The sequence below is a fragment of the Bacillus rossius genome, chromosome 10, assembly GCF_032445375.1.
Source record: "Bacillus rossius redtenbacheri isolate Brsri chromosome 10, Brsri_v3, whole genome shotgun sequence".
Lineage (NCBI taxonomy): Eukaryota > Metazoa > Arthropoda > Insecta > Phasmatodea > Bacillidae > Bacillus > Bacillus rossius.
Genome location: NC_086337.1, coordinates 5,650,036 through 5,676,067, shown reverse-complemented (window position 1 = coordinate 5,676,067; position 26,032 = coordinate 5,650,036). Strand labels below are relative to the sequence as shown.

General features: G+C 51.9%; 1 protein-coding gene across 1 annotated transcript in view; it reads left to right on the top strand.

Annotated features, from left to right (window-relative positions):
- The first annotated feature begins 13,842 nt into the window (after positions 1-13,842).
- The window catches only part of LOC134535740 (tRNA-dihydrouridine(47) synthase [NAD(P)(+)]-like), a 122,598-nt gene continuing 110,408 nt past the window's right edge, over positions 13,843-26,032 (top strand). Inside the window, exons 1-2 of the mRNA XM_063374973.1 lie at positions 13,843-14,070; positions 16,773-16,894. Coding sequence (XP_063231043.1) covers positions 13,979-14,070; positions 16,773-16,894 — 214 coding nt within the window. The 5' untranslated portion in view covers positions 13,843-13,978. The remainder of the gene's footprint in view (positions 14,071-16,772; positions 16,895-26,032) is intronic.

Below are 26,032 nucleotides of genomic sequence, written 5' to 3'. Positions count from 1 at the left end.
CCTGTGGCGACTTGAGTGCGCGTCGCCTCGGCGACTGCTGTGGCAGGCTGGCCGAGGGGCGGCGTCGTGGCGCCTCTGGAGCACAGAGTGCGCGTCGCTTCGGCAGCTACTGTGACAGACTGTCCGAGGGGTGGCGTCGTGGCGACTGAGCCTCGAAGCCAGGCGGGCACCGCGGGGCGAATCCAGGTGGCAAGGCCTCGCACAGGCGTCCCGGCGTCGTGGCCCTGGGCGTTGCCTTGTCCAGCGTCCCTTTTGAGACCGCATACTCATGTAGCAGTGAGGACGGCTGCATGACGTTGAAGCTAGGCGGTGGCGACGGTGTGGCGCGACGTGTCGGTGTCGAGTCTGGTGGCGTCCCGGATGAGGCGTGTATCGGAGACGATGCGGTTTGCATCGAAATGGTTCTTCGCGGCACGGTGACGGTGGTCAGGTGTGGTGGCGAGGCCATCCCGGCGTCGTGAGGTGTCTCCGACACGAGGCGGGTTCGGGACGTCGTGACAGACTGCGGTGGGACGGTCGGCGTCGTGCGTCGTTCGGTCGGCTTCAGCGTGTCAAGTGTCGTCACAGTCATGTTGAGTGGCGTCAGGTCTGCGAGGGTTGTTGAGGCTGGTGGCTTTGGGCCTGGAGGTGGAGGGAGCAGGATTGGCGGCGAGAGGTTGACGAGCGTCGGCGTCGGGACGGAAGGCGTCCTTGGTGAGGCGTAGCGCGTCGGCGTGAGTGGCGTCAGGTTGATGAAGCGTGGTCTCGCTGGTGACGGTGTTTCCGGACTTGGGTCGGGAGGCGTCAGGTCTACGAGGGACGCCGAGGTTGGTGGCGACGGGACAGGAGGCGACGGGAGCGGGATTGTTGGCGGCAGGATGATGGTCATCGGCATTGGGACGGTTGTACGTGACGGTGCGTATGTCGTCGGGGCGTGCGTACGTGATACGTCATGCGTCTGCGTGAGTGGTGTCTTGATGTCGTGAATCGTCGCGGCGTATCGTAGGGGAGGAATTATTAGCGTTGCTTCCGAATACTGCACTTGGGTGGCTCGTTCTGCTGTACATCGCGCGCACGTGAATGTGAAGGACTCGCGCCTCAAAGTCCCTTCACGCTCGTTGGTGCAGCTACGATGCCATAGGCCGGCACACTCGTCGCAGTGGTAGCCCATGCTACTTCCTCCAGGACACGACAGGTTTCCACACATCGTCACCCCATATAGGCGGTACTCTTGACAATAGCCACACTCGTACCCCGCGGCGGTCCTGCCATATGGGTACCAACTCGGGCAGGGATGGTAACACCCGATGCATTCGTCTGCATACATCTCTTGTTATCGTGCGTGTTCCGCTGTGTCGATTCGTGTTTTTCACTCGTGGCTCTGAGCACGCCGTGCAAGTCTGCGCGCGGGGTCGCGCTCGCCGGCTGGGCAGGTGCCCGGACAGCCGCACAAAACGGAGGCCGAGAATGGCCGCGGCGCGGGCGGGGGTGCGGATGGGTGTGCGAGGCGATGGCCGAGAGCGCCCGGACAGCCGCACAAAACGGAAGTCGAAACTGTCCGCGGCGAAGGAGGGGGTGCGGATGGGCGTGTGAGGCGACGGCCGAGTGCGCCCGGACAGCCGCACAAAGCGGACGGGTGGAGGATTGAAAAAGGGGGGGGGGGGAGGGTGTTTGCCCCTTCACGCTAAAGAGAAAGCGGGATGGTGCGGAAGTGAAGAGGGGTTGGGGGTGGCTGCTGGGCTGTGACGTCGCTCGCCTTCGTCGCGCGTTCTGCTGGAATGTCGTGCGCTGGGGGATGGAGGAGGGGGGTCCTTTGTCCGCTCTTCCTGGCGCGTCAGCCTGTCTGACCCTCGCGCGTCCAAAATGGCCGTTTTCTTGCAGTTTGTTCAATTTTCACGTATTTTGTTCAAAATTTAGCCACACGCAGGGGCGCCATTTGCCGTCAGCCGCGGTCTCGTGTTCGAGATCGGGCGCAGGTCCTAGCGGGTTGGCTGGCTTTCTTAGCGTTTTCTGCTCCAGGAGGGCGCCAGGCTAGCTCGGTGTCTAACCGTGTGATGGTCGTGGGTTCGTTGCCCCAGCGTGGTCCGCTAGAACCATCGGCGGTGGTGAAATTTGTTTCCTGATTGGGTTGTTTAAGTTAATTGACATACACTGTTTGGTTTTTCTACGGGTCGCACGTCGCGCACGGGGGGTGCGGGTGGACTTTTTATTGTTCACGATTGACACTGGTTCATTACATTGGGCGCGAGGTTTACTCGGCGGTACATGACTGCCAATGGGGCGTCGGAACACGTAGAAGTTTTGATTACACTATGATTACAATTACACTTGATAAACTGGCACTCTGTGGTGCTTTTAAGTACACGATTACACGGCACACGTTATTTGAGAGGGACACCTGCGTGCCTCTACGTGCGTTTACTTAAGTCCTCACGTCAGTTGCAGTCGAGGGAGAGCGTTCAATTAGCATCGGCTAATTTCGTAATCTGTAATTGGCGACGCGCGGGCCCACCTGTGCGGACCGCGGCTCGCTACTAAATTTAAACACGTTTAATCTTGAAGTTAGCCTGTGCCTGTGCACTAGGCGATTAAATAAAGTTCTAGGGTGGCGGGAGACGGCCCGTACCGAATACTGCACGGCCCCACATAATGCTTTGTGTGGGGCGTGTTAATTTGATGCGGCTGGGTTAGGCCCTACACTGGAAAAAGGACCGGGCGCGCACGGGAAGTATTAAAAAGAGGTTTTGGTGGTGACTATAATTACCAGATGGACGTTCGGTGAAACAAAGAGATGCTGGCTCCCCGTGGTACGTGCGTCCGTCCCGGTCCGTGAGTCGCCATGTACTGACGTGCAGCCCTGGCGCGAGGGGAGGGGTAAGCTCCCTGTCGCGCCAGAGTTTCTAAAGTTCCGTTATTCATAAAAATCTATATAATTAAAAATTTTAAGTGGCTCTAAATTTACATAATAAAACATAATGATTAATCTAATATCTATATATGTTATAGAAATGACATTTAATAAGTTTGTCTAAAATAAGTTTAAATATTAGAGTCAAGCTGGAGACTGTCTGTTTCTTGAAAACTACTCCAGTGGCGAACGATAATGCTAATTTGGGGTTGTTTGAATTACATCACACGTTTCCCTACTGAAATTAGGCTGAAGGCCGCAAGGGTTGCACTCACAGCTGTTTTAGCGGAAAACTACACGTGAGTGAGCCGGGCACTCCTACGTCGCACTTTATTAATTAGGGACATTTGATTGTTTTTGATTAGGTTATTATTGTGTGGGGAAATTTGTAGGCACGGTGAGTGCATTGCATGTGTAATTAGAAATGGTTCGCTATTCTCTACCTTGAGGCTGCGGTCCGCTCACTTGACTCGGGTGGGCCATGGCTAGGGGCGCTTTCCGTTAGCGGAGCCGAGTACTGGCGGGTGCAGGTCGGGCTTTGGGGTGGCCTTCGGCCATACGATGTCACCATGACACTAAAGACTTGCCAAAAGCCCTTATCAAATAAAGATTAAGTAGCATCAAAGCCTGAAAAAATGTGTAAGGCTCAAGTCCACTGTGCGAAGAGTGAATACAAAGTTATTTACATGGAGGGAAAAATCTGAATACAGTACATAGAAAAAACAAACATATTTACAAGAATTTACATGGCACTGGGCCCCTTCCCACAAAAGAGTCCTTGGGGGCTGGTGGTGATGTTTGGCGACTAATTGTTTGTGGGTGGTGATGGAGACGAAGAGCTGCAGGTGAGGCCAGGCCCGTTTGGCTCGGGTCTGGCCTGAAGATTGGCGGCCGGGTCTTATGGTCAGCGGTACTTGTGGGGGTGGGCAGCGGTGTGGATGATTTGTCCCGCAGTGCATTACCGTAGAGGTGCGGGCCACCGATGTTAGCCGTCGGCCCCCCTGGCATCGGCGGCGGCATCTCCGTCGGCGGCATCACCCAGGAGGAGGTGGGCAGTGGAGAAGAGGGGGCGTCTGCGATGTGGAGTGATGGGGGGGGGGTTATCAGCCAGAAGTCGGATGAGAGGGTTGAGGTTGGTGGAGCATTTGTGTAGGAATTTCTGTGTGATGTGGAAGATGCTGTGATGAAGGTGGGGAAGGCCGGTTTGATCGAGGAGGTGTTGGCGGAGGGTGGAGCGTGGGAGGCCAAGGATGAGGCGTGTGCCGAGGAAGAATGAGCGGGTGATCGGGCGAAGGTTGAAGAGGGAGGAGTGTGCCCAGGTCGGGCATGCGTAGGTGAGATGAGAGATGACGTGGGAGCAGTATACCGTGATGCGGTTGGAGAGTGATGTACTGGATGTGGGACGGAGGACGTGTGCCAGTTGCACCATGACAGTGCGGGTTTTTGTTCTGATGGAGTCGAGATGCGGTAGGAAGGTGAAGTTGGAATCAAGGGTTACCCCGAGGTAGCGGGTGGTAGGGGTCCAGGGGATGACGTGGTTGCGGAGTTTGGGTGGGTGGTCTCGTTTGGGGTGGTATCGGGAGAAGAGGATGGAGGAGGTTTTGGTTGGATTTAGGGCGATGCCGTGTGCGAGGAATTGGGTCTGGAGGGAGTTTAGGCCGCGGCTCAGATGGTCGCCGAGCATCTGCTCCGAGACTGAGGAGGCCAGTATGCAGGTGTCATCTGCATACTGGACTAGGTAGGTGCCTGGTAGGGGGGTTAGGTCGGCAATGTGAAGAGTGAAAAGGAGGGGCTGAGGATGGCTCCTTGGGGTACACCGGCGTGGATTGGTCATGGTTGGGAGAGTTGGCCCTCTACTCGGACTTGGAAGGAGCGGTCTTCCAGGAAGGAGCATAGGAGTCATGTCAGGTGGGGGGGATTGTTGGTGGCAGCGAGTCGGTGGATCAGTTGGGCATGTGGGACGGAGTCAAAGGCTTTGGCGAGGTCAAGGAGAGCCATGCCCGTGTGTTGCCGCCTGGAGAATCCTTGGACCACCAGGAGCTCCACCCGGGCGATGGCGTGGGAGGTGGATTGGTGTATGCGGAAGCCAAACTGGTGGTTAGGGAGTAGGTGGTGGTCGTTGATGATGGGGAGGAGGCGTTGAAGGATGTCCTTCTCTGCCACTTTGGACAGGATGGGTAGGAGAGAGATGGGTCGGTAGGAGGAGGGGAGGGTGGGCGGTTTGGCTGGTTTGGGGATGGGGCAGATGATGGCGTTCTTCCATGAGGATGGGAAGTGGCAGTGGAGAAACATGGCGTTGGTGATTTTGATGAGGAGGACTAGGGCTTTTCGGGGTAGGTAGCGCAGGAGGGGGGTTGGGATGGAGTCGGAAGTGGGAGATGATGAACTGCAGCTCCTTTGGTGTGACCAGGGGGAATGGTGGAGTCTCTGGTATGATGGGGAGTGTGGTGTGGCGGGGTAGGTGGTGAGCCTCGTCGTCTGACGAGTCAGACGACAGGGAGGTGTTGACGGCGGGTGTGAAGGTGGTTTGGAGGTAGGCGGCCACTGCTTCAGATCTCTCCTGGGCAGTTTCCGCCACTCCTGTGGGAATGGTGATGGGTGGGATGGTGGTGGGGGTGGCTTTTAGTCGTCGGAGGTAGGCCCAGAGAGAGCCTGTGGAGGAGGAGAGGGCGGCGAGGCGCTTTGTCTCCTGTTGAGCCTTCCACCCAGCTGCCAACCGACGGCACCAGCCCCGCAGCAGGATGTAGATTCTCCTGCTGATCGGGGATCTGGTGGCCTGCCAGCGCGCGCGGGAGCGGTTCGAAAGGCTGCTCCAGCGACGAGGGAAGGACAGAGAGAGGAAGAACAGTGAAGGAAAACAAGAAATATAGAGTTCAGATGCCACTTGTACTACTTAATACCCAGATTGCACAAGGGTAAGAACTCTCTGTCTGGTCTAACATTGCTGGATGGTTATGTCCCCCAGCTTTACAAATTAATCAGTGAGAAACCATTATAATATACTGTTATACATCATATCACAGCACACTGCATATTATTAACTAAATATTTACAACCCTTATATAATACATATGACAAATAATTAGCGCCAGAGTTCCATTGTGGCAAAGTCACAATAATTATAAAGTCGGTTTGTTCATAAATTGGTTGTCGCCATCTATGGGCGCTTGTTGCACTAACGTCCCATAGAGGTGCCAGGTAGGAGATATGTATAATGTCTTTCATATTGGGGTCTGTTCCTAAAAGGGGCGGGTTTACTGGCCGAGGTCAGAATAAGGGATACGACAATTCGCCACCCTCCCTCTGTGGCCTCGGCCTGTACTTTTGGTATCGTTGCACTTGGCTGGAGTCAGCACGCTGGGCTTCAGTCCCAGACCTGACTCCTCTACACTGGCCACTGCACTACACTTAGGACAGTCGATAACGTGCCGGTCTCACCAGGTGGTCCCGGGGTCGTAGCCTTCGGTCTGGGCTGGTTTTCCTCCCTGGAGTGAGACTGGTTGTATGCTGGGCGCTCTGAGGTCCTGCTGTTGATGGTTCCGGGTGGGGGATGGTGGTGGTTGGTTCGAGATCCCGATCTGCATTCCTGGTGGAACCCCCTTGGGTGCTTTTTGTAGTTCCTTTTGGTGTAACTTGACGATCTTCTGGCCATTCAGCCTCAGGTGGTAAACTTGGCCCTGTTTGCCTACTATTGGGTATGGCCCCTGCCAAGTAGGTGCGAGGCAAGCACAGAAGTTATCCTTTTGGAATGACAGCGGATGGGTTCGCCAATAGACGTGGTCCCCGACTTCGATTGCGGAAGTAAGAGCCTTCATAGCAGTTGTGGGTTGGGTTCTTTGGTAGTATTTGGCCAGGTTGTTTCTAGCAACTTGGTGCCTGACCTCCGCCTGGGGTTCTGGATTGGTTACTGAGATTTATTTCTGGTGTTGGATTTGGGTCGCAGGTATTTCCCAGTCTCCGGGTCGTGGGATGTTGTGTCCCAGTAGTAACTGACTGGGACTACAGCCCAGTGGTTTATTATACCTGTTCCGCAGCGAGAACATTATGGCTGAGAGGTGAGAGTCCCATTGTGGTGGTCCTCACGGAGCCTTAGGCGCAGTCCTTTCTTGATTTCCTCCTTCCTTCGCTCTGTGGGGTTTCCTTGGGGGTGGTACAGAGCAGTGGTCCATTTTTGGGCTTGCCATCGCTTACAGGCTTTGTCCCACTGTTCTCCAGAGAATTGTTTTCCATTATCTGTAAGGATTTGTCTGGGGTACCCCCAGCAGGCGAAGACTTCATTTTCCAGGGTTGTATTTAGTTTTGGCACCTTGGAAGTTCTTAATGGAAAAGCTTCCACCCATCGAGAGAACAGGTCAGTAATTACCAGCAGGAACCGGTTCCCTCGAGCACTTTTAGGGTATGCTCCCATGAGGTCGGCCGCGACTGTTTCCCAGTTCCATCTAGGTTGGCGTGGTTGTATGCAGCTGGGCCCTGCTGGGCAGTGGGCCTTGGTGGTGTTGCACAGGTGGCACTGCCCCACATAATACCAGTCAGTATGAAAGGGGCACAAATTACATAGGCATAAAAATTTACAACTTATTACCACAAAATGTCACAAATATAACCGATTTACCTATATTCAAAAGAACAATCAAACAAGTTCTGTTAGAACATCCTTCCTACTCTCTGATAGAATTATTTGGCCTAATAACAGATAAGAAAACTAAACTCTGGTAAATTTTATTTAAAAACATCAGAAAATGAGAAAAATATTGAGTTTTGTAAACTAGGTAACTCTTCACTCTGAGGTTTAGACTTCAGTTTATACAATTTCTTGTGTACCCATGTTCTTTTTTATGTATCCATGTTTTTTTTTTAATCTCTTTCTTACGTTCGAAATGTAAAAAGTACTGTGTAATATTTAATTTTTTGTGGTTGTACAGTTTGTTTGTATATATGTATATATTTGTATTAATTGACTTGTTCTATATCCCGGAGTCCTTACCTCCATATGGGATCTACAGAACAAAAATTGAATAAATAAATAAATAAATAAATATTCTTCTACATACTTTTTAATCCCCTCCCAGATATATACCATTTGTATAGCTCTCCGGGTTTTGGCCATGCCTGGATGGCCCACGAGATCTGCATCATAGTGTTCCCTTAAAACTTTTTGCCTTAAGGCCGGGGGGACGAGTAGCTATGGATTGGCCTTGTTCTCCGGCCACCTTACTAAGCCGCTTGGGTGGAGGCGATGGGTTCTGACGAACTGATAATCGGCAGGTGATCTCTCGGCCGGTGGGATGTTGTATAGGTCTTGCAGACGGCCTACCAGCTTACAGATTCCTGGGTCTGCTTGTTGGCCTAGTGTCACAGTCTGATAGAGACTTTCCCCCGCAATTGCAGTTTGTTGAAGGATCATCTCTTCCTTTCCTGATGTCGGGGGTTGTTCAATGTCCGCAACCATCCTATCACAATCTTGGAAATGTTCTTCCAGCTGTGGCCCTGAGGGGGCCCAGGACAAGGCATCTGCAAACTCGTTGTATTTCCCGGGACAATGTTCGATGGTAAAATTGTACTCCTGCAGCATTAATGCCCAGCGGGCGAGTTTGGCCTTGCAGTCCTTCATCGAGCCCAGCCAGGTTAGTACCCTGTTGTCTGTGCGCAGGGTGAAGTGTTGGTCTTCTAGTTACGGTCGAAATCGCTTGATGGCCCACATGATGGCCAAGCGCTCCAGCTCGTTGCTGTGGTACTTTTGTTCCGCATGTAATAGCTTGGCACTGGCATATGATATGACCTTCTGGTTTCCTGGAGATGGTTCCTGGTATAGTACTGCACCTAACCCCCGTTGGCTGGCATCAATTTGTAGTGTGAAAGTCTGAGTGGGATCGGGTCGGCCGAGCTTCGTGATATGTGAGAATTGCTCCCGGAGAGATGCTAGGGCTTGCTTCTGTTCCGCTCCCCAGTGGAAGCACTCTTGGGGGCTTAGTAGCTTGGTGATTGGTTGGCAGATACTGGAGAAGTGGGGTACAAACTCCCTTACCCAATTGTAGAGACCCAGCAGTTTTCAGACTTGGCGTACAGATCTGGGGGTTTCGGCTTCCATGATGGCCTGTATCTTCTCTGGATTGGCTTCGTTACCTTCTGATGACACTAGGTGGCCCAAATACTCCAGCTGTCTCTTCCCGAAGTGGCACTTGTTTAAATGGCAAGTAAGATGATGGAGTTGACATCGCTCCAGTACTTGTGCTATGTGGGTGAGGTGTTCTTGCCATGAGTTGGAGAATATGATTATGTCATCGAGGTAGGCGAAGCAGCACTTCCCAATGAGGTCCGGCAGAACATCCTGCACCATCATTTGTTGAAAAGTGCTAGGGGCATTCTTCAGGCCAAAGGGGATGACCTTAAACTGATATCACTCGCCTGTCGGTGTGGTGAATGCGGTCAGATGTTTGGAATCGGGATGCATGGGGATCTGCCAATAGCCAGATTTCAAGACCAGGGTGGAGAATACACATTCCGTCCCAATTTCCTTTAGGGTTTCATGGATGTTAACTGCCGGTGGTGCTGCACTGACTGTAGCATGATTCAACGGTTGAAAGATAACACAGAAGCGTGGTGTTTTATCTTTTTTGGTCCCAATCACAATTTGAGAGTTATATGGAGACCAGCTGGGTTCTATGATATCTGCTGCTCGCATTTCTGCCACCTGATCTGCAATAAACCTTCATTTGTGGTGTGATGGCGCCCCTGGTCGGTAGTATATGGGGCGGTCATCTTTCAGCATGATCCGATGGCATAAACTGTTGGTGTGTGGCAGATTCCCATGGGGCATAAAACGGATGCAAACGGTTGGAGAGTGTCCAGCAGCCATATTTAAAGGTTTTCAGGAAACCCTTGTTGTGTATCTGCCACGGTCAGTACTGGTGTGGGGGTTTCAGCTACCCGCCGGGTTACCCAGTACAGTGTTTGGCGTGGAGTTTTCCCAAAACAGATCATCTGCGCTTCGAAATCCATAACAGCCTTCTGTTCGATCAGCCAATCTTGTCCCAGTATCAGGTCTTCATGGAGGTCCTCTGCTACCCAGCAGGATATAACTACTTCTCGGTCTCCAATATGGCACTTTATGGAGGCCCTGCCTTGGAGTGTAATACGGAGGTTTTGTTGCGCCAGTTGTGCATACTGTACTTGTGGTGTCATGGCAGTTCGAGTGCGTTGCACCCAACTGGCTTTTATGTAGCTGGTGGTGGCTGCGGAATCCAGTAGTGCATACATCTAATGACCCTTTAGCTGTATGGAGAGGCGGGATAAAATCCGAGGGTGGTTGTGTTGTATACTCATCACTTGCTTGCTGCCCTCTGCTGCTGCTGTGGCTGGAAGGCTTCTCCTTCTCCCGGATAGGAGGGGCACTTATTCTGCTTGTGGAGGTGTTTCGGGTCCCCTGGTAGTCATGCTGGACTGCTGTTGCTCGGAGGCGTAACTCGGACAAATCTTGGGGAGGTGGGTGTCTCAGGAATGGTCGCAGGTTTGGCCTTACCAGTTCTAATACTGTAGAAAGGCATTCCTTGGCATTCCGATCGGGGTGAAGGTGCTCGAACAGCTTCTTCTTGCCGACGAGGAAGTTTTCTATTTCTTCGCCCTCCTTTTACTTCTGGCCGAACAATTGGGCAGTGAGCACCACTACATGTTGTGGGCTACCAAAGTAGTTCGCAAAACTAGAGGCGAAGTCTTCCCAGGTATCATATAAGCCCTCGTAGTTCTTCCACCATCTAGCAGCCTCCCCCAGTAGTAGCCCACCAATGTGGTCGACCCATTTGGCCTGGGGAGTACCCTGTGATCGCAGGGACTGTTCCCAGTGTCGCAGCTGCTGGATGGGGTCCTCATGGTCCTGTCCTCGTAAGGGTCTTGGTGCTATCTTGCTTTCGGTAGTTCGGGGTGGCTCCTGTGGGTGCCTACACAACCGACACTTAAAGGAGAGTTCAGCGAGGTTCAGTGGGGTGTCCTCCCAGCAAAGGCAGGACAGATGATACTCCCGATGGCAGCTCTGGCAGGTAGTGAGGACTATGGCCGTCTGTGGGCAGTCTGGGGCGAAGCAGCGCTGAGGTTCCAATATGGTTGGCTTCTTCTCTACCAGCTGCTGTCGGCAGGGATAGCAGATGTGGATAAATGCATCTCGTTCAATTATTTGTTCTACCAGCCCCAGGCATTGTAGGTGGAACTGGGCATGGCAACATGCACATTGGTCCCTCCATGTTACTGCAGCGTGGTGCCGTGCAGGTTCCTGAAGCCATCGGGTAAGTTAGTGTGTGCGCCACCAGGTTTTGTTTTCACTCTTGGAAGTGGGTGCTCCGGCAAGATCAGGTTGTGATCCAAACTGAATGGCCCCACGTTGGGTTCCAAATTGACGTGTCTCTGGCAGAGACCGACGGTGATGGAGTGTTTCAGGTGGGGATGAAAACACCCAAGATGTGGTGGGCTCAGGTGCAGCCAAAGAGCTCCTGTAGTCGAGCGGCGAGTCAGGCCGAGGGTCTTGGGGTGGACCTCCCTCGATGTAAGGCTCTGGAGGCCAGTGGTCGGGGACGAAGGTTGATGGGGATGTGGGAGTGGGAGGAAATGGCAAAAAAGGGGGAGGGGCAGGCGAGCAAGAAGGAGCTTAGAGCATAATCCCCAAGGGGCTGCTCCAGGGAGAGGAGGGAGTCTAGATTGTAATACCCGAGGGGCCAATCTAGGGAGGGGAGAGAGTCTAGAGTGTGATCCCCAAGGTGCTGCTCCAGGGAGAGGAGGGAAGCTAGAGCGAAATCCTCGAAAGGTCACTTCAGCGACGAGGGAAGGGGGGAGAGAGGAAGAACCTTGAAGGAAAATTGAAATGTAGAGTTCAGATACCACTTGTACTCTCTAATACCCAGATTGCTTAATTGTAAGAACTCTCTTTCTGGTCAACCATTGCTGGATGGTTATGTCCCCCACTTTACAAATTATTCAGTGAGAAACCATTATAATATACTGACGTCGTCCAGGCCGAAGGCCACCCTAAAGCCCGATTTGCAACCGCCAGTATCTGACCCCGCTAACAGAATGCGCCCCTAGCCATGGCCCACCCGAGTCAGACGAGCGCCGCGGGACTTAGGTATTATCAACGCCCTTAACGTAATCGGCAAGACAAACAGAGTCATGTGCACAGTAAATTCACTAAACTTTAATGAACCCGCCACTTTGAATTAACAACACCGTGCAACACAAGTGCGACGTAGGAGTGCCCTGGCCACTCACGTGTAGTTTTTTACTAAAACAGCTGTGAGTGCACCCCTTGTGGCCTTCAGCCTGAATTCAATAGTGTAATATGTGACGTAACTCAAACCGCCCCAAATTAGCATTTATCATTCGCCACTGGAGTAGTTATCAAGCAACAAACAGTCTCCAGTGTGACTCTAATAATTCAAACTTATTTTATACAAATTTATTAAATGTCATTTATAAAACACACACACATGTATATATATATATATAAATTTAATAATTAAGTTTTATTAAGTGAATTTAGAGCCACTTGCTTTTTGTTATTAATATAATTTTTTTACGAATAACAGAACTTTAGAAACTCTGGCGCGACAGGGAGCTCACCCGTCCCCTCGTGCCAGGGCCAGACGCCAGTACAGCGTGACTCGCGGACCGGGACGGACGCACATCCCACGGGGAGCCATCATCTTTTTGTCTTCATCGAACTTCCATCTGGTAACTATAGTCAGACCCCGAAACCTTTTTTAACTATTCCCCGTGTGCGCCCGGTCCTTTTCCGGTGTAGGGCCTAACCCAGCCGCGTCAACTTAACACGCCCTACACAACGCATTACGTGGGGCCGTGCAATATACAATACGGGCCGACTCCCGCCACCACAGATTTTTAATTAATCGCCAAGTGCACAGGCACTGGCTACAGCTCATCGTAGACGCTTCTTAATTTAATAGCGAGCCACGGTCCACACATGTGGGCCCACGTGTCGCCGTTCACCCATTACGGGATTAGCCGACTCTAATCAAACACTCTCCCTCAACCGCGACTGGCGTGAGGACGTAACGTTAGTGACAGCGCGTCAGAGTGCCTAGTGTATGTATAATGAACAGTGTACTTTATGTAGGGAAATCGTGTGAATGTAATTGCAAATGTAATTTGTCAACGTAATTAAAAGTCCACTCCGCACACTCCGTGCGCGACGTGTGAACGACAGTGCAAAGCCGTGTACTTTATTTCTGAACCTCACCAATCCAGTTAGGGATCAGCGTCCTATGCTGTGTAGGGCCAGTGGGGCAACAGGCATTAGGGATCCCTAACTTCATCACCACCACCGCCGTTCCTAGTGGGCCACGCAGGGGCTTTCGGACCTCACGACCCACCTTGTGGCTAACCACCGCGTTAGCCTGGCGCCCTCCCGGACACGTTTCCCCGCAAGAGAACAGCCTTCCCGCTAGGAACACCGCCGAGTCTCGAACACGAGAACCCGGGCGACGGCAATACTGTTATACATCATATCACAGTACACTGCATATTATTAACTAAATATTTACAACCCTTATATAATACATATGACGAATAATTAGTGCCAGAGTTCCATTGCGGCAAAGGCACAATAATTATAAAGTCTTTGTTCAAAAATCGGTTGTCGCCATCTATGGGCGCTTGTTGCACTAACGTCCCATAGAGGTGCCAGGTAGGAGATAATATGTATAATGTCTTTCATATTGGGGTTTTTTCCTAAAAGGGGTGGGTTTACTGGTCGAGGTCAGAATAAGGGATAAGACAGGGTGTTTATTAATGTAGTATTTGTAAAGACTTTTTTCTTAATAATTAAATCAACACATTGTTTGATAAGGTTTGTATAAAATAGTATGTTATCCTTAAAATTTTTTTTTTTGTGAATTTATTCTACAAATAATCGAGTTTTTTTGTGTCTGCTAGTCAAATGCCCCTACGAGTCCTTGCGCCAAGTTGTTTCCGGTTTTGCTATTGGTACTTTACCAAATATCAACAAACTGGAAAAAAAGAAAGAAACAAACGATATACGATAGCGCTCAAGTATCACAACATCGTACACACGGAGCACACGTTAGTTTCATGACGGAACCTAAAATCAAGGACGATATGGAAGTTTCAACCGTAAGAGTGCAAGAGACTTCCTCCAGTGGTGTTGCATCTATTAAATCTGAGTATGGATAACAATTTTCCTTTTTTTTTTAGGTTAGGTCTGTCGACTTTTCTAAATGAGTGATTGATGATACAGAGCTTTTTAATACTACGAAAAATATTGAAAATTTTTTTTCGGTAATACCTTTTAAGTGGGCTTAGTGTTAAAAATAAAGATAAAACTACAAATGGGGCAGGATTTAGTTTCTTCAGTTGCCGGTAATTGTGAAATTCTCTTGGCGGCTTTTCCATAAATGAATGATAAAATTCCGATATTACTTTTATTGAAAACTAAAAGCATTCCTCTATTTACATTGTAAAAGCGTTTCAAAATTCCAACTTGTTTCTGAGAAATTACCGTTTGCATGTCACATATCCTATACAGTGAAGCGGCCTGACATGATGTGTTTTAATTACGTTCGCGATTGTTTGGTTTTCCATATCTAAGAACGTGTATATGTTGCATTTGGATGTTTTGACGCAATGAAACATAATTAATTAAAAAATAAAGAAACATTAATCCCCTCTGCACATCTACACCCATGCATCAGTCCTTAACAGGGATTTGTATTTAGCAGTATGGAGGTGCGTAGCACTGTATTGTTACTTGCAATAGCACATATATTCATTGTTACAGTAGTAGGTACTCATTACATGAATCAAACATAATATTCCTTTTTGTACATTAGGTTACGTGCTATTGCACTTAACACGTACTTAGTGGAAACCAGTAGGAATTAAAAAAAAAAAAACTATTTTCAGAGTAAATAGATGAACGCCTTTAGTATCTGATTTTATAATATGCTTTTGCTCGTGACTTTGTCTGAGTGAACTTAAGAATTGGATCCAGAGGAGAATGAATAAAGAGGGGAAAATGAATTATAAAAAAAAGATAGATGAGTCTGATTCGTACTGCAGTTTTACACTTCATTGGCATGGTAGTGTTGCAGAATTTATTGGTTCTTTACATTCATAATTTAATGCTATATTTTATGTGTTCTGTATCACGTGTCCAAGTTTATCCCTTAATCCAAATAGTATGATCCTAAATACATAGTACATTATGCTTGATTTTTTAATTTAGTACATCAACAGATACTGAATACAACACAAATTGTGTTGTAACAACGACTAATAATCATATTGTCAAATCAAATAAACATCAGAAAATATATATTTTTCTACTTTCTAGCATTGTTTGTATTGTACCTAATAATTGTAAAAATTTTGACGTATTAAATTAAAACAGCAAGCATCGTACACCACAGGATCAGTCATACAGGATCATGCGATCAGGATCAGGATCACAGGATAAACTTGAATACATGATACAGAACAATTACTCTCAAGTAGAAAACATGATGTATTATTTTCTGCCAGTATGTATATGTTTGAGGACACACAACACAGAGCTGACCATGCGACTGGCATGGGCTGAGACTTTAGCAGCATGTATTGGAAAATTACTGAATATTATTGGGAGCAGGGAAACGACATGCTCTCTCCTTTAGTGGCTCATTGAAAAAAGTTTCTTTTATAATGTTTCTCTCCAGCTCTGTTATGATTAGCCTGGTGCCGTTGCACAATCTCGGTGCACCAGCGGACCAGGTCTCCAGCTGTCAGCTCCAGTTTGTGGGAGGGCACTTCTAAGGAGGAAAGCAATAATGTCATCGCTGGTCATCACCGTGTTGATCGATGTGTATATCTTTTATTCGCCACCTACCACGCCTAAAATCTGTTTGTTTATTTTATTTACGGACTTGCAAAACGATAGCATGTTTCGAATTCGAGGCAATGCCATCTATTGACAAAGTTAAAAATATTTTGCTATTAATGCTCTAGCTGGCAAGCAGCCGTGAGCTTCACCAAGCGGATGGATTCCGCCAAGGAGAAAGATAGGCAATTGCCAAACCTTACTGTGTGACCATGTGGCAGACAGAGATTACTCTCACTCAGTGTTTGTATGTCTATGACTTACCTGCTGTGAATTTATATTATAGAAATGATGAATTTAATATAAAAAAATTAAATGTTTGTAATTTCATTTAAGTTTGATCAAATTGCTGATAGATTTATATTTTTGTAGTTAAATTTTGGTGAAAATATGAATTAACTTGCATAGGTATGTTGTATTTACATGCTTTGAAGTGGTATTTTGTTTTTATCGCAATTCACAATGTAATCTCGTCCCTACTAATATGTTATGAAAATCACAATAGTCTGTAAAATAATTAATGAATTTTAAAGTAATTTTGTGTATGTAAATGTTTTCATTTCAAATTACAGTAATGTGCAAGTACTCAAAGACAATATAAATAAAAAAAAAGAAAATGATGTTACTAATTTTTGATTCTGTGCAATAATGATGCAGTTGTTACAGATGAACTATGTGGTACCAGTGCAAGTATTGGAATGACCACAGTCTGCCGTGTGGTTGTGGCGTGCACGCAGGACATCACAGTGTCCTTGCAGACTCACTTCGGTGTCGGTGTTGTTTGTGTGGAAGCCTGGTTGTTGCGCGGAGCTCGTAACTCCCGGTGCTGCTTGGAACACAGCATGTAACAGCATTGCTTCTCCGAGCAATATTCCTATTATAAAGCATGTCATATAGGTACTGATTGATAAGTCCGTAGGTTGGCTCACTGTGTGTTTAATAGCAGTTTGTAACTTGTTGTTGATCAAGTTATTTGATTGCCTTTCATTTTGTGGTTCCTGTGTCTGACAGGTACATCGTGCCGTCCGGTGAGAAAGCTGCTGTGTTTGTTCCAGACGTTAATAAAAACTCTACCACAGAAGACGATTCAAACGTAGAGCCACCACAGAAAAGATCTAGGAAAAACAGACGTGGTAATATAGCCAACTCGTTACTGCTAAAATAATATATTAGGCCTATGCATTTTCAGACTTTACTCAGGCATTAATTTAACAAGTATTAAAATGTGTTTTATTTACAACTAATGTAAACAATGCGATTTTGGATATTTGCTGTCTTCTCAGTCATGAGCAAAGGTTGACTGTGGACATGGACATTGTAAGTATTGGTGGAAGGGGGGCAGAAAGATTGCTAAGAAAATGTTTTGTTTAGGCCAGTGTCTGGAGAATGGACTAGCCGGGCTTGCAAAAATGTTTGGAAAATATTCGGCAAAACTGATGCTTGGAACAAATTTTTAAACTATCCGAGGACCTTTAAGTGCTTTTTCAAAATATTAAATCAATACTAATATTATAAATGTGAAAGTAACACAGTCTGTCTGTCTGTTTGTTTGTTTGTTTGTTTGTTTGTTACCTTTTCCCGGCTGAACGGCTGAAAGGATCTTAGTTAAATTTGGCAAGGAGATAGATTATATCCTGGGGAAGGACATAGGCTATATTTGTCTAAACGAACAATCTTTAAACGGGTTTAAAATATATATATTAATTTTATGTAATGTATGTCATAGATATACAAACTGTTAGTGTCATTCCTCTATGTCTGCCGAGCAATAGCTTTCAAGCCATTACGTTACGTTTCGCCATTGTAAGGAATTGAGTAGACAGTAAGAAAAATTAAAGCTCTGCATAATAGTACCTCAATACACCGGTAGATGTCAGTGTAGCTTTTTTTATTAATCGTTTTATAATTTGCACATCCTAACTAATATTATAAAAGCGCGTGTTTGTTTGCTACGCCATGAAATTTTGCATAGAGATATTTATGGGCTGGAGAGTGACAGGCTAACTTTTATATACGGTTCCAGTGGAATTTTGTAAATACCTCTAAAAATACGTATTTTTCTATTGTTACATTTTTTTGGTTGATCGCAAGGAAAATTTATTTATATGTTTTTTTTTATTTGATTTCTCTTATATTCTCCCTGACTCCCTGACCACTCCTCCCTGACCACTCCCCCCTGACCACTCCTCCCTGACCACTCCTACCTGACCAATCCTCCCTGACCACTCCTCCTTGGAACACTCCTTCCTGACCACTCCTCCCTGACTACTCCTACCTGACCACTCCTCCCTGACCACTCCTCCCTGACCACTCCCCCCTGACCACTCCTCCCTGACCACTCCTCCCTGACCACTCCTCCCTGGACCACTCCTCCCTGAGCACTCTTCCCTGACCACTCCTCCCTGACTACTCCTCTCTGACCATACATCCCTGACCACTCCCCCCTGACTACTCCTCTCTGACCACTCCTCCCTGACTACTCCTCTCTGACCACTCCTCCCTGACCACTCCTCCCTGACCACTCCTACCTGACCACTCCTCCCTGACCACTCCTCCCTGACTACTCCTCTCTGACCACTCCTCCCTGACCACTCCTACCTGACCACTCCTCCCTGGACCACTCTTCCCTGACCACTCCTCCTTGGACCACTCCTTCCTGACCACTCCTCCCTGACCACTCCTCCCTGGACCACTCCTCCCTGAGCACTCCTCCCTGACCACTACCCCCTGACCACTCCTCCCTGACCACTCCTCCCTGGACCACTCCTCCCTGAGCACTCTTCCCTGACCACTCCTCCCTGACCACTCCTACCTGACCACTCCTCCCTGGACCACTCTTCCCTGACCACTCCTCCCTGACCACTCCTCCCTGACTACTCCTCTCTGACCACTCCTCCCTGACCACTCCTACCTGACCACTCCTCCCTGGACCACTCTTCCCTGACCACTCCTCCTTGGACCACTCCTCCCTGACCACTCCTCCCTGACCACTCCTCCCTGACCACTCCTCCCTGACCACTCTTCCCTGACCACTCCTCCCTGACAACTCCAGCCTGACCACTCCTCCCTGACCACTCCTCCCTGGACCACTCCTCCCTGACCACTCCCCCCTGACCACTCCTCCCTGACTACTCCTCTCTGACCACACCTCCCTGACCACTCCTCCCTGACCACTCCTCCCTGACCACTCCTCCCTGACCACTCCCCCCTGACCACTCCTCCCTGACTACTCCCCCCTGACTACTCCTCTCTGACCACTCCACCCTGACCACTCCTACCTGACCACTCCTCCCTGACCACTCCCCCCTGACTACTCCTCTCTGACCACTCCTCCCTGAGCACTCTTCCCTGACCACTCCTCCCTGACCACTCCCCCCTGACCACTCTTCCCTGACCACTCCTCCTTGGACCACTCCTTCCTGACCACTCCTCCCTGGACCACTCCTTCCTGACCACTCCCCCCTGACCACTCCTCCCTGACCACTCTTCCCTGACCACTCTTCCCTGACCACTCCTCCCTGACCACTCCCCCCTGACCACTCCCCCCTGACCACTCCTCCCTGGACCACTCTTCCCTGACCACTCCTCCTTGGACCACTCCTACCTGACCACTCCTCCCTGACCACTCCTCCCTGACTACTCCTCTCTGACCACTCCTCCCTGACCACTCCTACCTGACCACTCCTCCCTGACCACTCTTCCCTGACCACTCCTCCCTGACAACTCCAGCCTGACCACTCCTCCCTGACCACTCCTCCCTGGACCACTCCTCCCTGAGCACTCCTCCCTGACCACTCCTCCCTGACTACTCCTCTCTGACCACTCCTCCCTGACCACTCCTCCCTGACCACTCCTACCTGACCACTCCCCCCTGACCACTCCTCCCTGACTACTCCTCTCTGACCACACCTCCCTGACCACTCCTCCCTGACCACTACCCCCTGACCACTCCCCCCTGACCACTCCCCCCTGACTACTCCTCTCTGACCACTCCTCCCTGACCACTCCTACCTGACCACTCCTCCCTGACCACTCCTCCCTGACCCCTCCTCCCTAAACCACTCCTCCCTGAGCACTCTTCCCTGACCACTCTTCCCTGATTACTCCTCCTTGGAACACTCCTTCCTGACCACTCCTCTCTGACTACTCCTCTCTGACCACTCCTACCTGACCACTCCTCCCTGACCACTCCTCCCTGACCACTCTTCCTTGGAACACTCCTCCCTGACTACTCCTCCCTGAGCACTCTTCCCTGACCACACCATCCTGACCAATCCTCCCTGACCACTCTTCCTTGGAACACTCCTCCCTGACTACTCCTCCCTGAGCACTCCTCCCTGACCACTCCTACCTGACCAATCCTCCCTGACCACTCCTCCTTGGAACACTCCTTCCTGACCACTCCTCTCTGACTACTCCTACCTGACCACTCCTCCCTGACCACTCCCCCCTGACCACTCCTCCCTGACCACTCCTCCCTGACCACTCCTCCCTGACCACTCCTCCCTGGACCACTCCTCCCTGAGCACTCTTCCCTGACCACTCCTCCCTGACCACTCCTCCCTGACTACTCCTCTCTGACCACTCTTCCCTGACCACTCCTCCCTGACAACTCCAGCCTGACCACTCCTCCCTGACCACTCCTCCCTGGACCACTCCTCCCTGGACCACTCCTCCCTGACCACTCCCCCCTGACCACTCCTCCCTGACTACTCCTCCCTCACCACTCCCCCCTGACCACTCCCCCCTGACCACTCCTCCCTGACCACTCCTCCCTGACCACTCCTCCCTGGACCACTGCTCCCTGAGCACTCTTCCCTGACCACTCCTCCCTGACTACTCCTCTCTGACCATACATCCCAGACCACTCCCCCCTGACTACTCCCCCCTGACTACTCCTCTCTGACCACTCCTCCCTGACCACTCCTACCTGACCACTACCGCCTGACCACTCCCCCCTGACCACTCCCCCCTGACTACTCCTCTCTGACCACTCCTCCCTGACCACTCCCCCCTGACAACTCCAGCCTGACCACTCCTCCCTGACCACTCCTCCCTGACCACTCCTCCCTGGACCACTCCTCCCTGACCACTCCCCCCTGACCACTCCTCCCTGACTACTCCTCTCTGACCACACCACCCTGACCACTCCTCCCTGACCACTACCCCCTGACCACTCCCCCCTGACCACTTCCCCTGACTACTCCTCTCTGACCACTCCTCCCTGACCACTCCCCCCTGACCACTCCTCCCTGACTACTCCTCTCTGACCACTCCTCCCTGACCACTCCTACCTGACCACTCCTCCCTGACCACTCCCCCCTGACTACTCCTCTCTGACCACTCCTCCCTGAGCACTCTTCCCTGACCACTCCTCCCTGACCACTCCTCCCTGACTACTCCTCTCTGACCACTCCTCCCTGACCACTCCTCCCTGACCACTCCTACCTGACCACTCCCCCCTGACCACTCCTCCCTGACTACTCCTCTCTGACCACACCTCCCTGACCACTCTTCCCTGACCACTACCCCCTGATCACTCCCCCCTGACCACTCCCCCCTGACTACTCCTCTCTGACCACTCCTCCCTGACCACTCCTACCTGACCACTCCTCCCTGACCACTCCTCCCTAACCACTCCTCCCTAAACCACTCCTCCCTGAGCACTCTTCCCTGACCACTCTTCCCTGATTACTCCTCCTTGGAACACTCCTTCCTGACCACTCCTCTCTGACTACTCCTCTCTGACCACTCCTACCTGACCACTCCTTACCTGACCACTCCTCCCTGACCACTCTTCCTTGGAACACTCCTCCCTGATTACTCCTCCCTGAGCACTCTTCCCTGACCACACCATCCTGACCACTCCTCCCTGACCACTCCTACCTGTCCAATCCACCCTGACCACTCCTCCTTGGAACACTCCTTCCTGACCACTCCTCCCTGACTACTCCTACCTGACCACTCCTCCCTGACCACTCCCCCCTGACCACTCCTCCCTGACCACTCCTCCCTGACCACTCCGCCCTGACCACTCCTCCCTGGACCACTCCTCCCTGAGCACTCTTCCCTGACCACTCCTCCCTGACTACTCCATTCTGACCACTCCTCCCTGACTACTCCTCTCTGACCACACATCCCTGACCACTCCCCCCTGACTACTCCTCTCTAACCACTCCTCCCTGACCACTCCTCCCTGGCCACTCCTACCTGACCACTCCTCCCTGACCACTCCTCCCTGACTACTCCTCTCTGACCACTCCTCCCTGACCACTCCTACCTGACCACTCCTCCCTGGACCACTCTTCCCTGACCACTCCTCCTTGGACCACTCCTTCCTGACCACTCCTCCCTGACCACTCCTCCCTGGACCACTCCTCCCTGAGCACTCTTCCCTGACCACTCCTCCCTGACTACTCCTCTCTGACCACTCCTCCCTGACCACTCCTACCTGACCACTCCTCCCTGACCACTCTTCCCTGACCACTCCTCCCTGACAACTCCAGCCTGACCACTCCTCCCTGACCACTCCTCCCTGGACCACTCCTCCCTGAACACTCCTCCCTGACCACTCCTCCCTGACTACTCCTCTCTGACCACTCCTCCCTGACCACTCCTCCCTGACCACTCCTCCCTGACCACTCCCCCCTGACCACTCCTCCCTGACTACTCCTCTCTGACCACACCTCCCTGACCACTCCTCCCTGACCACTACCCCCTGACCACTCCCCCCTGACTACTCCTCTCTGACCACTCCTCCCTGACCACTCCTACCTGACCACTCCTCCCTGACCACTCCTCCCTGAGCACTTCTCCCTGACCACTCCTCCCTGACCACTCCTACCTGACCAATCCTCCCTGACCACTCCTCCTTGGACCACTCCTCCCTGACCACTCCTCCCTGACCACTCCTCCCTGACCACTTCCCCCTCACCACTCCTCCCTGACTACTCCTCTCTGACCACACCTCCCTGACCACTCCTCCCTGACCACTCCCCCCTGACCACTCCCCCCTGACCACTCCCCCCTGACTACTCCTCTCTGACCACTCCTCCCTGACCACTCCTCCCTGACTACTCCTCTCTGACCACTCCTCCCTGACCACTCCTACCTGACCACTCCTCCCTGACCACTCCTCCCTGACCACTCCTCCCTGACCACTCCTCCCTGACCACTCCTCCCTAAACCACTCCTCCCTGACCACTCCTACCTGACCACTCCTCCCTGACCACTACCCCCTGACCACTCCTCCCTGACCACTTCTCCCTGACCACTCCTCCTTGGACCACTCCTCCCTGACCACTCCTCCCTGACCACTCCTCCTTGGACCACTCCTCCCTGACCACTCCTCTCTGACCACTCCTCCCTGACCACTCCTACCTGACCACTCCTCCCTGACCACTCCTCCCTGACCACTCCTCCCTGACCACTCCTCCCTGACCACTCCCCCCTGACCACTCCTCCCTGACTACTCCTCTCTGACCACACCTCCCTGACCACTCCTCCCTGACCACTACCCCCTGACCACTCCTCCCTGACCACTCTTCCCTGACTACTCCTCTCTGACCACTCCTCCCTGACCACTCCTCCCTGACAACTCCTCTGACCACTCCTCCCTGACCACTCCTACCTGACCACTCCTCCCTGACCACTCCTCCCTGACCACTCCTCCCTGACCACTCCTCCCTAAACCACTCCTCCCTGAGCACTCTTCCCTGACCACTCTTCCCTGACTACTCTTCCCTGACTACTCCTCCTTGGAACACTCCTTCCTGACCACTCCTCTCTGACTACTCCTCTCTGACCACTCCTACCTGACCACTCCTCCCTGACCACTCCTCCCTGACCACTCTTCCTTGGAACACTCCTCCCTGACTACTCCTCCCTGATCACTCATCCCTGACCACTCCTCCCTGACCACTCCTCCCTGATCACTCCTCCTTGGAACACTCCTCCCTGACCACTCCTCCCTGATCACTCCTCTTTGGAACACTCCTCTCTTACCACTCCTCCCTGACCACTCCTACCTGACCACTCCTCCCTGACCACTCCTCCCTGATCACTCTTCCTTGGAACACTCCTCCCTGACCACTCCTCCCTGACCACTCCTCCCTGAGCACTCCTCCCTGACCACTCCTACCTGACCACTCTTCCTTGGAACACTCCTCCCTGACCACTCCTTCCTGACCACAACATCCTGACCACTCCTTCCTGACCACTCCTCCTGACCACTCCTCCCTGACCACTCCTCCCTGACCACTCCTCCCTGACCACTCCTCCCTGACCACTCCTCCCTGACCACTCCTCCCTGACCACTCCTCCCTGACCACTCCTCCCAGACCACTCCTCCCTGACCACTCCTCCCTGACCACTCCTCCTTGGACCACTCCCTGACCACTCCTCTCTGACCACTCCTCCCTGACCACTCCTACCTTACCACTCCTCCCTGACCACTCCTCCCTGACCACTCCTCCCTGACCACTCCTCCCTGACCACTCCCCCCTGACCACTCCTCCCTGACTACTCCTCTCTGACCACACCTCCCTGACCACTCCTCCCTGACCACTACCCCCTGACCACTCCTCCCTGACCACTCCTCCCTGACTACTCCTCTCTGACCACTCCTCCCTGACCATTCCTCCCTGACTACTCTCTGACCACTCCTCCCTGACCACTCCTACCTGACCACTCCTCCCTGACCACTCCTCCCTGACCACTCCTCCCTGACCACTCCTCCCTAAACCACTCCTCCCTGAGCACTCTTCCCTGACCACTCTTCCCTGATTACTCCTCCTTGGAACACTCCTTCCTGACCACTCCTCTCTGACTACTCCTCTCTGACCACTCCTACCTGACCACTCCTCCCTGGCCACTCCTCCCTGACCACTCTTCCTTGGAACACTCCTCCCTGACTACTCCTCCCTGATCACTCATCCCTGACCACTCCTCCCTGACCACTCCTCCCTGACCACTCTTCCTTGGAACACTCCTCCCTGACCACTCCTACCTGACCACTCCTCCCTGACCACTTCTCCCTGATCACTCTTCCTTGGAACACTCCTCCCTGACCACTCCTCCCTGACCACTCCTCTCTGACCACTCCTCCCTGACCACTCCTACCTGACCACTCTTCCTTGGAACACTCCTCCCTGAGCACTCTTCCCTGACCACTCCTTCCTGACCGTTCCTCCCTGACCACTCCTCCCTGGACCACTCCTCCCTGGACCAATCCTCCCTGAGCACTCCTCCATTACCACTCCTACCTGACCACTCTTCCTTGGAACACACCTCCCTGAGCACTCTTCCCTGACCACACCATCCTGACCACTCCTTCCTGACCACTCCTCCCTGACCACTCCTCCCTGATCACTCCTCCTTGGAACACTCCTCCCTGAGCACTCTTCCCTGACCACACCATCCTGACCACTCCTTCCTGACCACTCCTCCCTGACCACTCCTCCCTGGACCACTCCTCCTCGGACCAATCCTCCCTGAGCACTCCTCCCTTACCACTCCTACCTGACCACTCTTCCTTGGAACACTCCTCCCTGAGCACTCTTCCCTGACCACACCATCCTGACCACTCCTTCCTGACCACTCCTCCCTGACCACTCCTTCCTGACCACTCCTCCCTGACCACTCCTCCCTGGACCACTCCTCCCTGGACCAATCCTCCCTGAGCACTCCTCCCTTACCACTCCTACCTGACCACTCCTCCCTGGACCACTCCTCCCTGAGCACTCTTCCCTAACCACAACCTTCCTGACCACGCCTCCCTGGACCACTCCTCCCTGAGCACTCTTCCCTGACCACTCCTCCCTGACCACTCCTCCCTGGACCACTCCTCCCTTACCACTCCTCCCTTACCACTCCTACCTGACCACTCCTCCTTGGACCACTCCTCCCTGAGCACTCTTCCCTGACCACTCCTCCCTGACCACTCCTCCCTGGACCACTCCTCCCTGAGCACTCTTCCCTGACCACACCATCCTTACCATTCTTCCCTGGACCACTCCTTCCTGAGCACTCTTCCCTGACCACACCATCCTGACCACACCTCCCTAAACCACTCCTCCCTGAGCACTCCTCCCTGACCACATCTCCCTGACCACTCCTCCCTGGACCACTCCTCCCTGAGCACTCTTCCCTGACCACACCATCCTGACCACTCCTCCCTAAACCACTCCTCCCTGACCACTCCTCCCTGACCACATCTCCCTGACCACTTCTCCCTGGACCACTCCTCCCTGAGCACTCTTCCCTGACCACTC